Source organism: Gopherus flavomarginatus, chromosome 7, assembly GCF_025201925.1.
Source record: "Gopherus flavomarginatus isolate rGopFla2 chromosome 7, rGopFla2.mat.asm, whole genome shotgun sequence".
NCBI classification, from domain to species: Eukaryota; Metazoa; Chordata; order Testudines; family Testudinidae; genus Gopherus; species Gopherus flavomarginatus.
This window is the reverse complement of record NC_066623.1, coordinates 48332737-48345465: the sequence shown is the minus strand read 5'-3', so window position 1 is coordinate 48345465 and position 12729 is coordinate 48332737. Positions and strand designations below refer to the sequence as shown.

Here is a 12729-nt window from a genome sequence, read left to right as displayed (position 1 = left end):
CAAAGCAGCCAAGATTATGCTCAGAGGCAGTCAATCATTGGAATTGGTGCATCAATCACCAGGTCCTCTTGTCCGCTGCCTATCCTTCTGGGACACAAAGTGTACTTGCAGACTCTCTCAACGGAAATTTTTCAATAGACCACAAGTGGGGACTTCACAATTCCAGAAGTCAGAGATCAGACCAGAGATCACGTCGCTTTCCTACTCCTCTGGGATATGTCTATGCTACGAAATTAGGTCGAACTCTGATCTGTTTCAAAAGCTGCAGGAAGGGACTTTCTTCCCAGACCAGAAAATAACCATTGGGATGTTGAAAAGCCTATAGTTATCGTTGGGGACCCAGCCTACCCCTTAATGCCATGAAGCCATACACAGGCAGCCTGGACAGTAGTCAGGAGCTGTTCAACTATAGGCTGAGCAAGTGCAGAAATGGTGGTAGAATGTGCATTTGGACATTTAAAAGTGCGCTGGCGCAGTTTACTGACTCGGTTAGACCTCAGTGAAACCAATATTGCCGTCGTTATTACTACTTGCTGTGCGCTCCACAATATCTGTGAGAGTAAGGGGGAGACGTTTATGGCGGGGTGGGAGGTTGAGGCAAATCTTCTGTGCATAATCAGCGACCAGCCAGACACCAGGGCAGTTAGAAGAGCACAAGAGGGCGCGCTGCACATCAGAGAAGCTTTGAAAACCAGTTTCATGAGTGGCCAGACTACGGTGTGAAAGTTCTGTTTGTTTCTCCTTGTTCTCTGGGTGGAGTGGTTGGGTGGCTGGAGGCCCCCCCCCACCACCACATTCTTGGGCATCTGGGTGAGGAGGCAATGGAACTTGGGGAGGAGGGCTGTTATTTACACAGGGGCTGTAGTGGCGATCTGTGCTCCTGCTGCCTTTCCTGCAGCTCAACCATACATTGGAACATATGAGTTTGATCTTCCATCAGACCTGAGCATCGACTCTTGCCTTCTGTCAGCAAGCTGATGCCACCTATCTCAGACCGCCACTTACTCTCTTCAAACCACCACCTCTCCTCGTGTTCATATTGTACTTTCCTGCACTCTGACATTGTCTGCCTCCATGCATTCTGCTGTGCTTTGTCAGTGTGGGAGGACAGCAGGAGCTCAGGGAACATTTCATCCCGAGTGCGTTTTTTTCGCCTTCTAATCTTCACTAGCCTCTGTGAAGAAGAAACATTCGTAGCTGGTGGAGGAAAGGGGAGAGTGGTTAAAAAGACACATTTTAGAGAAAAATGGGTACACTCTTTCACGTTAAACCTTGCTGTTCACATTACACAGCACATGTGCTTTTGTTACAAGGTACCATTTTGCCTCTTGTATTGAGGGCCTGCCAGTTTGGTGTGAGAGATCACTCACGCTTCACCCCTCCCCTCACCGCGTGGCTAACAGCGGGGAACATTTCTGTTCAACCACAGCCAAACAGCCGAGCAGGAACGGGCACCTTTGAATGTCCCCTTAATAAAAGCACCCTATTTCAACCAGGTGACCATGAATGATATCACTCTCCTGAGGATAACACAGCGAGATAAAAAATGGATGTTGTTTGAATGCCAGCAAACACCGGGATCATACGCTGCCATACTTTGTTATGCAATGATTCCCAAATAGGTGCTGTTGGCCTGTATAATACTTATGGCGATGTCCCTGGAGGATTTTTGCTCCATCCCCATACACATTAACAGACCTTTCCAGTAGCTGTACCGGCCATGAATGCCAGGGCAAATTGATCATTAAACATGCTTGCTTTTAAACCATGTGTAATATTTACAAAGTTACACACCAGAGGTCCCTTCTCCGCCTTCAGGGTCCGGAAGCCCGCCTTGGGTGGGTTCAGGGGTTACTGGCTGCAGGTCCAGAGTGAAAAACATATCTTGGCTGTTGGGGAAACTGGCTTCTCCTCTTCCTTGCTGTGAGCTATCTTCAGTCTCTTCATCATCATCTTCCTTGTCCCGAAAACTCACTCCCGTGTTGCATGATTCTCCATTGACAGAGTCAAAGCACAGGGTTGGGTTAGTGGTGGCTGCACCCCCTAGAATAGCATGCAGCTCTGCCATAAACAGATAGCTAAGGGTTAATGTCTCTTACACCTGGAAAGAAGTAACCTGAAACACCTGACCAGAGGACCAATCAGGAAACCAGAATTTTTCAAATCTGGGTAGAGGGAAGTTTGTGTCTGAGTTCTTTGTCTTGAATCTGTCTCTCTCTCGGCTATGAGAGGATTTCTGTCTTTTGCTTTCTAATCTTCTGTTTCCCAGTTGTAAGTACAAAAGATCAGATAGTGATTTATATGGTTTTTTTTTGTATTTACATGTGTGTAGTTGCTGGAGTGTTTTGAATTGTATTCTTTTTGAATAAGGCTGTTTATTCATATTTCTTTTAAGCAATTGACCCTGTATTTGTCACCTTAATACAGAGAGACCATTTTTATGTACTTTTTCTTTCCTTTTATATAAAGCTTTCTTTTTAAAACCTGTTGGAGTTTTTCTTTAGTTGGAAACTCCAGGGAATTGAGTCTGTGCTCACCAGGGAATTGGTGGGAGGAAGAAGTCAGGGGGAAATCTGGGTGTGTTAGATTTACTAGCCTGACTTTGCATTCCCTCTGGGTGAGGGGGGAAGAGAGATTAGCTCTCGGTAATTCTGTTTTCCAGGACTGGGAACGAGGAGGGTGGAGTCCCTCTGTTTAGATTCACGGAGCTTGCTTCTGTGTATCTCTCCAGGAACCCAGGGAGGGAACACCTGGAAGGGAGAAGGGGGGGGAAATGGTTTATTCCCCTTTGTTATAAGACTCAAGGAATTTGGGTCTTGGGGTCCCCAGGGAAGGTTGTTGGGGGGACCAGAGTGCCCCAAAACACTCTAATTTTTTGGGTGGTGGCAGCTTTACCAGGTCCAAGCTGGTAACTAAGCTTGGAGGTTTTCATGCTAACCCCCATATTTTGGATGCTAAGGTCCAAATCTGGGAATAGGTTATGACAAGCTCATCATAGAAGCGGCATGTTTGGAGCTCTGATCCGGAGCGGCTCTTTGCCTCTCTGGTTTTGTGGTAGGCTTACCTTAGCTCTTTAATTTTCATGTGGCACTGCTGTGCGTCCCTGTTATAGCCTCTGTCCTTCCTGCCCTTTGAGACTTTTTCTAATGTTTTGGCATTTCGTTTACTGGAACGGAGTTCAGCTAGCATGGATTCGTCTCCCCATAGGGCAAGCAGATCCCGTACCTCTCATTCGGTCCATGCTGGAGCTCTTTTGTGATTCTGGGACTCCATCATGGTCACCTCTGCTGATGAGATCTGATGAGATCTGCACTCACCTGCACCTTGCCGCGCTGGCCAAACAGGAAACGAAATTCAAAAGTTCGCAGGCCTTTTCCTGTCTACCTGGCCAGTGCATCTGAGTTAAGAGCGCTGTCCAGAGCAGTCACAATGGAGCACTCTGGGATAGCTCCCGGAGGCCAAAACCGTCGAATTGCATCCACACTACCCCAGATTTGACCCAGCAAGGCCAATTTCAGCGCTAATCCCCTTGTCAGAGGTGGAGTAAAGAAATCTATTTAAAGAGCCCTTTAAGTAAAAAAAAAAAAAAGGGCTTCGTCATGTGGACAGGTCCAGGGTTAAATCGAGGTAACACTGCTAAATTCGACCTATAATCGTAGTGTAGACCAGGCCCTGGTCAGACCAACTGAGCCATGCCTTCCCTGCTCTACTGCTTCTGCCTTGGATGCTGCACAAGATTCAACGAGACAGAGCGATGGTCATTCTGATCACCCCCTGCTGGCCCAGACAGTTCTGGTTTCTCAGTCTCCTCTGCCTGTCCTCCTGACCATCGATTCCCATTGTCAACTTCCCCGATCTGACCCAGTACAACGGCAGGAGCCAACATCCCAATCCACACACGCTACACCTCAGATTGCAGTATTTGGATGGGCATCTACTTTAGTACAGACATGTTCTTCAGCTGTACAACATGTTCTTTCCAGCAGCAGGAAAGAGTCCACTGGGCAATGTTACCAAGCCAAGTGGAAATGCTTCACATCTTGAGTTCAACGCAAAGGAGTCTTACCAGAATCCGAGGGGTCCCCCTCATTCTGTACAAAATTCTGTCCTTAAAGTCATCAGGTCTCACCTGCAGTTCTTTGAGAGTCCATCTGGTGGCAATTAGTGCATTCCACCCTCTGGTGGAAGGTTGCCCTGTCTTTACACACTCACTAACCTCTAGGTTTTGGAAAGGCCTTCCACCCATCCAGCCAACTGCACCCCAATGAGACCCGAATCTAGTTCTCTCTGTGCTGATGAAGCCATCCTTTGAGCCATTAGCTTTGTGCTCCATATCCCTTCTTTCCATGAAAGTCGCCTTCCTGGTTTCAATTACTTCCTCAGGATGGGTTAGCGAGCTCAAAGCTAAGATTGTGGACCCTCCTTTGATGATATTCCACAAGGATAACATCTCCCTAGGGCTGCACCCCAAATTTTTGCCAAAGGTGGTCTCCCAGTTTCATTTAAATCAAGCCATTCACTTACCTGTTTTCTTCCTGAGACCACACTCTTCTGCAGAGGAATGTCAACTCAATTCCCTCAACATACAGCGAGCTTTGACCTTCTAACTGTAGAGAAATAAACCAATCAGGAAATCCCCTAGACTGTTTGTTGCAGTATCAGAGAGACTCGGGGTGGGGTGGGAGGGACGGGACAGGCCATCTCCACCAAGAGAATCTCCAAATGGATTTCAAGTTGCATTATACACTACTACCAACTGTCAGGCCTACTTCCCCCTACAGGGGTGCGGTCTCACTCCACGAGAGTTCAGTCTGTGACCATGGCTTCCCTTCAGGACATTCCATTTGTAGACATATGTAGAGCAGCCACATGGAGTTCGGTGCACACCCTTGCAGCACACTATACCTCAGTGCATGACTCGACAGCAGATGCTTCCTTCAGCACTGCAGTTCTCCACACGACCATTCCATCCTCCTCCAACTTAGGTACTGCTTGTCAGTCACCCTCAGTGGAATACAATAGGGACCATCACTTGAAGAAGAAAAGAATGTTACTTACCTGTAATAGGAGGTTCTTTGAGATGTGTGGTCCCCATTTGTATTCTACTCGCTATCCACCTTCCCCTCTGCTGTGGATTGGTACCGACCTGCCCTTTATCACCTCGGATGGAAGCACAAAGTCAGCCATGGTGCATGCACAGACCAATGGACACTAACTTTCAGATTCTCCAACTTTAGACACATGGTGCACGCATCGCCCCTCAATGGGATACAGACAGAGACCACACATCTTGAAGAACCTCCAGTTATAGGTAAATAACCTCTTATGTTAAGGCCTAAACTTACTATTAAATCATTTAAATTAAATGAAAAATTATTATTAATCAGTACATATTTGCTGCTGAAGTTTTAAAGAAAGTCAAAACTCTGTACTGATGGAAATCACTAGCTCAGCACTTGGAACTAGAGTCTGCTGAAGGGCTAAACCAGCTTTTGACAGCAGTGGCCTCTTCTGCAGGTGCAGAATGAATATTTTCATCATTTTAGTTTATTCAATTAGTTCAGCTCAATGATTAGTAAAGAAACCAGTTGAGAATTGAAAAGGCAGGAAAGCTTGTTTTCCTCTTCCAGTCTATGAATAAAAACTAGGTGTGAGAGGATGAGCTCTACAAGTTCTAAAATCTTGAAGGACATAGTAACCAGAAACAATCAGTGAAATCTACTAACTATAGATAACACTGAATTCTAATTTCCATCTGAATTGAGCTGGACACACATGAGAAGTAAAAAATTCATCATCTAGTAAATGTCAAATGCATCATTCGCCATAATAAAAATATAAAAATTAAGACTCTGAACACACAGAATTTAGGTTGTATAGTTGCTCAAATAAATGTGTATAGATATAGTGTATCCTCCTGGTAGCCAAGAGAAGCACCAAATTTGGTGTAACGGCCATATGTAATTGCAAATCATCATATTTTAATGTCTACCGGGCAATGAGAATCAGCCTTTCATTAGGAAAATAACTAGAAGTACAAATGCAAAACAAGATTAAAATTGATGATTTAAATCAAGGTTTCCTTCTTACTGATTGAAATCATGATTAAAAGTTTGACTTAAATCACTTCAACATAAATCAGTCTGCCCTGTGGGATAACCCTGGCACCTGTTTGCTGGATAGGGTACAAAACATGTGTCTGTGCTTTGGGGGCAGGGGAGTCTGTGCTGTAAGCTGGGCCCTCTTCTCTCTCAGTAATGGGCCGCTCTTCTTTTTGCTCCGGTTACCGTGGAGCTTTGGCTTTGGGACAGGCTGTCAGGGCGACAGAGTTGTGTGGCACTTACTTGCCAAGGGTTCTTTCCTTTAGTTTATGGATTTGCTCTAATTTAGTCCCCACAGCAAGTATCTGAGCAGCCTGATCCCCCCACGACATTCAAACTCCCCTGCACACATGCACGCACACAAACCTCTTTCCTGCCTTGCCTGGCCCTGCCTTCTCTCAGCTCAAGATCAGACTGCTTCACTAGCTCTTTGTTAGACCTTCCTAGCACAAAACACAGGGGCTCCTCCCCTTCCCTCCCGCTTAGAGCCCAGCCATACAGAGACAATTAGACCATGTCTATTCCACCCCCCTGAGCAATATAAATTTCGCCAGCATAAGTGGTAGTGTGCACAGAACTGCATCAGCAGGAGAGTTTCTCCCTCTCACAGAGCTTCCACCGCTCATTAGGGGTGGTTTAATGACGCCGGCAGGAGAGCTCTCTCCCATTGCAATAGAGCGGCTACACAAGAAGTTTTACAGCAGCGCACATATATCAGTATGGCTGTGCCGCTGTAAGCTCTGTAGTGTAGACATAGCCTGAGTCAATCTCATCTGATCTTCATTCATTTCAAATGCTCCCTGGCACTCACTGATGTCAGAGAGAGAGAGTGCTCTGCGGCCAGCTGGGCATGAAATGGCTTTGGGGCTGAGGGTCACAGTCCAGGTCCAGTGGACAGACCTCCGTGTCATTTGAAAACCCACCCCAGCTGGCCCCTTTGTTGGCAGTCTCAGCAGAGAGGCCAAGGGACAAGTCGGAAGTCCCCTCCCCCATGAAGAGTGTCTCTCCAGGAGGGTGAGGTGTGTCGGCAATGAGCAGCATGAAGGTGGGAGTCAGACTGTGCTGGGGGCAGATCTAGGCCCTAGCGTCGCAGCCACACGAGGCTGTCAGCTCTGCACCACGGCAGGAACTGCTCATTCACTCCAGTCTCCTGGCTGGCTGGAGGCAGCGGAAAAGTTTAGGAGCTGTCGCTCTCACTGCAGCCTTCAGGCACTCTTCTGTCTGATCCATCTGTATCTCACGTCCATCAGCAGGTGTTCAGTGGCTTTGGGGAATTGTACTTTAGTGCTGTTATCGTTAAATTACCTTTCAAGTGCTGGCTGTCAAAGCCAATACCTCAGTGCACACTGCTAATGTCGCAGGAAGGTGCCTGCTGCTGGGGGAAGCCTCTGAAGCTGGGCTGGGGTTTGTATGGGTATCTAACCAGTGCTCTTTGATCTGGGCCTTTTCTCTCTGCAGTGAGATCAGTTCTGAAATACACAATGCACCAAACTCCACTTCCCGGTGTGCTCTTGTAACAGGAGTGAGCATGTGAGTGCAGCTGTGCTGCCCGGCTCACAGGGGGAGAGAGAGAGAGAGAGTGTGTGTGTGTGTGTGTGTGTTGGGAGCATGAGCAACAAACCACTTGTCCCTTACCTCATACTGCTCTACCTTCCTCAACACTCAGCCAGTGCGCAGCACGCAGGGTACTCTGGAACAGTGGTTCTCAAACTTATTTGATCGCGCCCCCTTCTTGGTGTCCCCTGCCACACAAGTACATTTACTGACAAAAAACATCAACATTCAACTCTCGCAAAATATGAAAACCACTAAGGCGCTGATTCAAACAGAGCCGTTTAAGTATACAGGAAAGTGAGATGCTGCTTACTGGCATTGCACTGTTGTTACTAGTGTGATGGATGCTCCTGGTTTTTGGAGCAGAGCAATTCCATGAATGAGCTAACAATCCTTTGTAATAGGAGCAAAAGCAAAACTGTGATTGTGGTAGATGCTAGGGTGACCAGATGTCCAGATTTTATAGGAACAGTCCTGATATTCAGGGCTTTTTCTGATATAGGCGCCTATTACCCCCCACCTCCTGTCCCAATTTTTCACACCTGCTATCTGGTCACCCTAGTCGATGCTTACAATTACACATGCGCACTGTGCTGTAGCAAACGGATTAACGTACAGATGGCAACGACTTTGTATAATGCTATGCAAGCTTAACAGAAATCCATCAAAAGGCACAGCGCCACCTAGAGTCAAATGCACAGTGCCACCTGAGGACTCATAGACTCATAGACTCTAGGACTGGAAGGGACCTCGAGAGGTCATCGAGTCCAGTCCCCTGCCCTCATGGCAGGACCAAATACTGTCTAGACCATCCCTGATAGACATTTATCTAACCTACTCTTAAATATCTCCAGAGATGGAGATTCCACAACTTCCCTAGGCAATCTATTCCAGTGTTTAACTACCCTGACAGTTAGGAACTTTTTCCTAATGTCCAACCTAAATCTCCCTTGCTGCAGTTTAAGCCCATTGCTTCTTGTTCTATCATTGGAGGCTAAGGTGAACAAGTTTTCTCCCTCCTCCTGATGACACCCTTTTAGATACCTGAAAACTGCTATCATGTCCCCTCTCAGTCTTCTCTTTTCCAAACTAAACAAACCCAATTCCTTCAGCCTTCCTTCATAGGTCATGTTCTCAAGACCTTTAATCATTCTTGTTGCTCTTCTCTGGACCCTCTCCAATTTCTCCACATCTTTCTTGAAATGCGGTGCCCAGAACTGGACACAATACTCCAGTTGGGGCCTAACCAGCGCAGAGTAAAGCGGAAGAATGACTTCTCATGTCTTGTTTACAACACACCTGTTAATGCATCCCAGAATCACGTTTGCTTTTTTTGCAACAGTATCACACTGTTGACTCATATTAAGCTTGTGGTCCACTATGACCCCTAGATCTCTTTCTGCCATACTCCTTCCTAGACAGTCTCCTCCCATTCTGTATGTGTGAAACTGATTGTTCCTTCCTAAGTGGAGCACTTTGCATTTATCTTTATTGAACTTCATCCTGTTTACCTCAGACCATTTCTCCAACTTGTCCAGATCATTTTGAATTTTGACCCTGTCCTCCAAAGCAGTTGCAATCCCTCCCAGTTTGGTATCATCTGCAAACTTAATAAGCGTACTTTCTATGCCAACATCTAAATCGTTGATGAAGATATTGAACAGAACCGGTCCCAAAACAGAACCCTGTGGAACCCCACTTGTTATACCTTTCCAGCAGGATCGGGAGCCATTAACAACTACTCTCTGAGTACGGTTATCCAGCCAGTTATGCACCCACCTTATAGTAGCCCCATCTAAATTGTACTTTCCTAGCTTATCTATAAGAATATCATGCGAGACTGTATCAAATGCCTTACTGAAGTCTAGATATATCACATCCACCGCTTCTCCCTTATCCACAAGGCTCGTTATCCTATCAAAGAATGTTATCAGATTAGTTTGACATGATTTGTTCTTTACAAATCCATGCTGGCTATTCCCTATCACCTTACCACCTTCCAAGTGTTTGCAGATGATTTCTTTGATTACCTGCTCCATTATCTTCCCTGGCACAGAAGTTAAACTAACTGGTCTGTAGTTTCCTGGGTTGTTTTTATTTCCCTTTTTATAGATGGGCACTATATTTGCCCCCTTCCAGTCTTCTGGAATCTCCCCCGTCTCCCATGATTTATAGCTAGAGGCTCAGATACCTCTTCTATTAACTCCTTCAGTATTCTAGGATGCATTTCATCAGGCCCTGGTGACTTGCAGGCATCTAACTTTTCTAAGTGATTTTTTACTTGCTCTTTGCTTATTTTCTCTTCTAAATCTACCCTCTTCCCGTAAGCATTCACTATAATAGACATTCCTTCAGACTTCTCAGTGAAGACCGAAACAGAGAAGTCATTAAGCATCTCTGCCATTTCCAAGTCTCCCGTTACTGTTACCCCGTCCTCATTGAGCAGTGGGCCTACCCTGTCCTTAGTCTTCCTCTTGCTTCGAATGTATTGATAAAAAGTCTTCTTGTTTCCCTTTATTCCCATAGCTAGTTTGAGTTCATTTTGTGCCTTTGCTTTTCTAATCTTGCCCCTGCATTCCTGTGTTATTTGCCTATATTCATCCTTCGTGATCTGCCCTAGTTTCCATTTTTTATATATCAGAGGGTAGCCGTGTTAGTCTGGATCTGTAAAAGCAGCAAAGAATCCTGTGGCACCTTATAGACTAACAGACGTTTTGGAGCATGAGCTTTCGTGGATGAATACCCACTTCCTCAGATGCATGTAATGGAAATATCCAGGGGCAGGTATATATATGTGTGCTAGCAAGCAAGCTAGAGATAACGAGGTCAGTTCAATCAGGGAGGATGAGGCCCTGTTCTAGCAGTTGAGGTGTGAAAACCAAGAGAGGAGAAACTGGTTCTGTAATTGGCAAGCCATTCACAGTCTTTGTTCAATCCTGAGCTGATGGTGTCAAATTTGCAGATGAACTGAAGCTCAGCAGTTTCTCTTTGAAGTCTGGTCCTGAAGTTTTTTTGCTGCAGGATGGCCACCTTAAGGTCTGCTATAGTGTGGCCAGGGAGGTTGAAGTGCTCTCCTACAGGTTTTTGTATATTGCCATTCCTAATGTCTGATTTGTGTCCATTTATCCTTTTCCGTAGAGACTGTCCAGTTTGGCCGATGTACATAGCAGAGGGGCATTGCTGGCATATGATGGCGTATATTACATTGGTGGATGTGCAGGTGAACGAACCAGTGATGGTGTGGCTGATCTGGTTAGGTCCTGTGATGGTGTCGCTGGTGTAGATATGTGGGCAGAGTTGGCATCGAGGTTTGTTGCATGGATTGGTTCCTGAGCTAGAGTTATTATGGTGTGGTGTGCAGTTGCTGGTGAGAATATGTTTCAGGTTGGCAGGTTGTCTGTGGGCAAGGATTGGCCTGCCACCCAAGGCCTGTGAAAGTGTGGGATCATTGTCCAGGATGGGTTGTAGATCCTTGATGATGCGTTGGAGGGGTTTTAGCTGGGGGCTGTATGTGATGGCCAGTGGAGTCCTGTTGGTTTCTCTCTTGGGTTTGTCTTGCAGTAGGAGGCTTCTGGGTACACGTCGGGCTCTGTTGATCTGTTTCCTTATTTCCTCGTGCGGGTATTGTAGTTTTGAGAATGCTTGGTGGAGATTTTGTAGGTGTTGGTCTCTGTCTGAGGGGTCAGAGCAGATGCGGTTGTACCTCAGTGCTTGGCTGTAGACAATGGATCGTGTGATGTGCCCGGGATGGAAGCTGGAGGCATGAAGGTAGGCATAGCGGTCGGTGGGTTTTCGATATAGGGTGGTGTTAATGTGACCATCACTTATTTGCACCGTGGTGTCAAGAAAGTGGACCTCCTGTGTAGATTGGTCCAGGCTGAGGTTGATGGTGGGGTGGAAGCTGTTGAAATCATGGTGGAATTTTTCCAGAGTCTCCTTCCCATGGGTCCAGATGATGAAGATGTCATCAATGTAGCGTAGATAGAGAAGGGGTGTGAGTGGACGAGAGCTGAGGAAGCGTTGTTCCAGGTCGGCCATGAAGATATTGGCATATTGTGGGGCCATGCGGGTGCCCATAGCAGTGCCACTGATCTGGAGATATATATTGTCATCAAATTTGAAATAGTTGTGTGTAAGTATAAAGGCACAGAGCTCAGCAGCCAGTTGTGCTGTGGCATCATCAGGGATAGTGTTCCTGACAGCTTGTATTCCATCTGTGTGTGGGATGTTTGTGTAGAGAGCCTCTACATCCATGGTAGCTAGGATGGTGTTTTCTGGGAGGTCACCAATGCATTGTAGTTTCCTCAGGAAATCAGTGGTGTCGCGGAGATAGCTGGGAGTGCTAGTGGCATAGGGTCTGAGTAGAGAGTCCATATATCCAGACAGTCCTTCAGTGAGAGTGCCAATGCCCGAGATGATGGGGCGTCCAGGATTTCCGGGTTTGTGGATCTTGGGTAGTAGATAGAATAACCCTGGTCGGGGCTCTAGGGGTATGTTGATTTCTTCTGGTGTTAGTGTAGGGAGTGTCCTGAGTAGATGCTGTAGTTTCTTAGTGTATTCCTCAGTGGGATCTGAGGGAAGTGGCCTGTAGAATTTGGTATTGGAGAGTTGTCTGGCTGCCTCCTTTTGATAGTCAGACCTGTTCATGATGACAACGGCACCTCCTTTATCAGCCTCTTTGATGATAATGTCAGGGTGGTTTCTGAGGCTGTGGATGGCATTGCGTTCTGCACGACTTAGGTTGTGAGGCAAGCGATGTTGTTGTTCCACGATTTCTGCCTGTGCACGCCGGCGGAAGCATTCAATGTAGAGGTCCAGGCTGTCATTTCGACCCTCAGGAGGAGTCCATGTGGAGTTCTTTTTCTTGTGCTGTTGGTGGGAGGGCACCCGTGTATCAGTGCACTGTTCAGTGTTGTCCTGGAAGTATTCTTTGAGTCGGAGACTGCGAAAGTAGGCTTCCAGATCGCCACAGAACTGTATCATGTTGGTGGGGGTGGCAGGGCAGAAAGAGAGTCCCCGAGATAGGACAGACTTTTCTTCTGGGCTGAGTGTGTAGTTGGATAGATTGACGATA

At 46.6% G+C, this 12729-nt stretch overlaps 2 protein-coding genes across 8 annotated transcripts in view; one reads left to right on the top strand and one right to left on the bottom strand.

Annotated features, from left to right (window-relative positions):
* LOC127055876 (uncharacterized) overlaps positions 1 to 12728 on the bottom strand; it is a 254037-nt gene extending 241309 nt beyond the window's left edge. The window contains exon 1 of the mRNA XM_050963414.1: positions 12543 to 12728. Coding sequence (XP_050819371.1) covers positions 12543 to 12638 — 96 coding nt within the window. The 5' untranslated portion in view covers positions 12639 to 12728. The remainder of the gene's footprint in view (positions 1 to 12542) is intronic.
* The window catches only part of NOS1AP (nitric oxide synthase 1 adaptor protein), a 183971-nt gene that overhangs the window by 91385 nt on the left and 79857 nt on the right, over positions 1 to 12729 (top strand). The window lies entirely within an intron of this gene.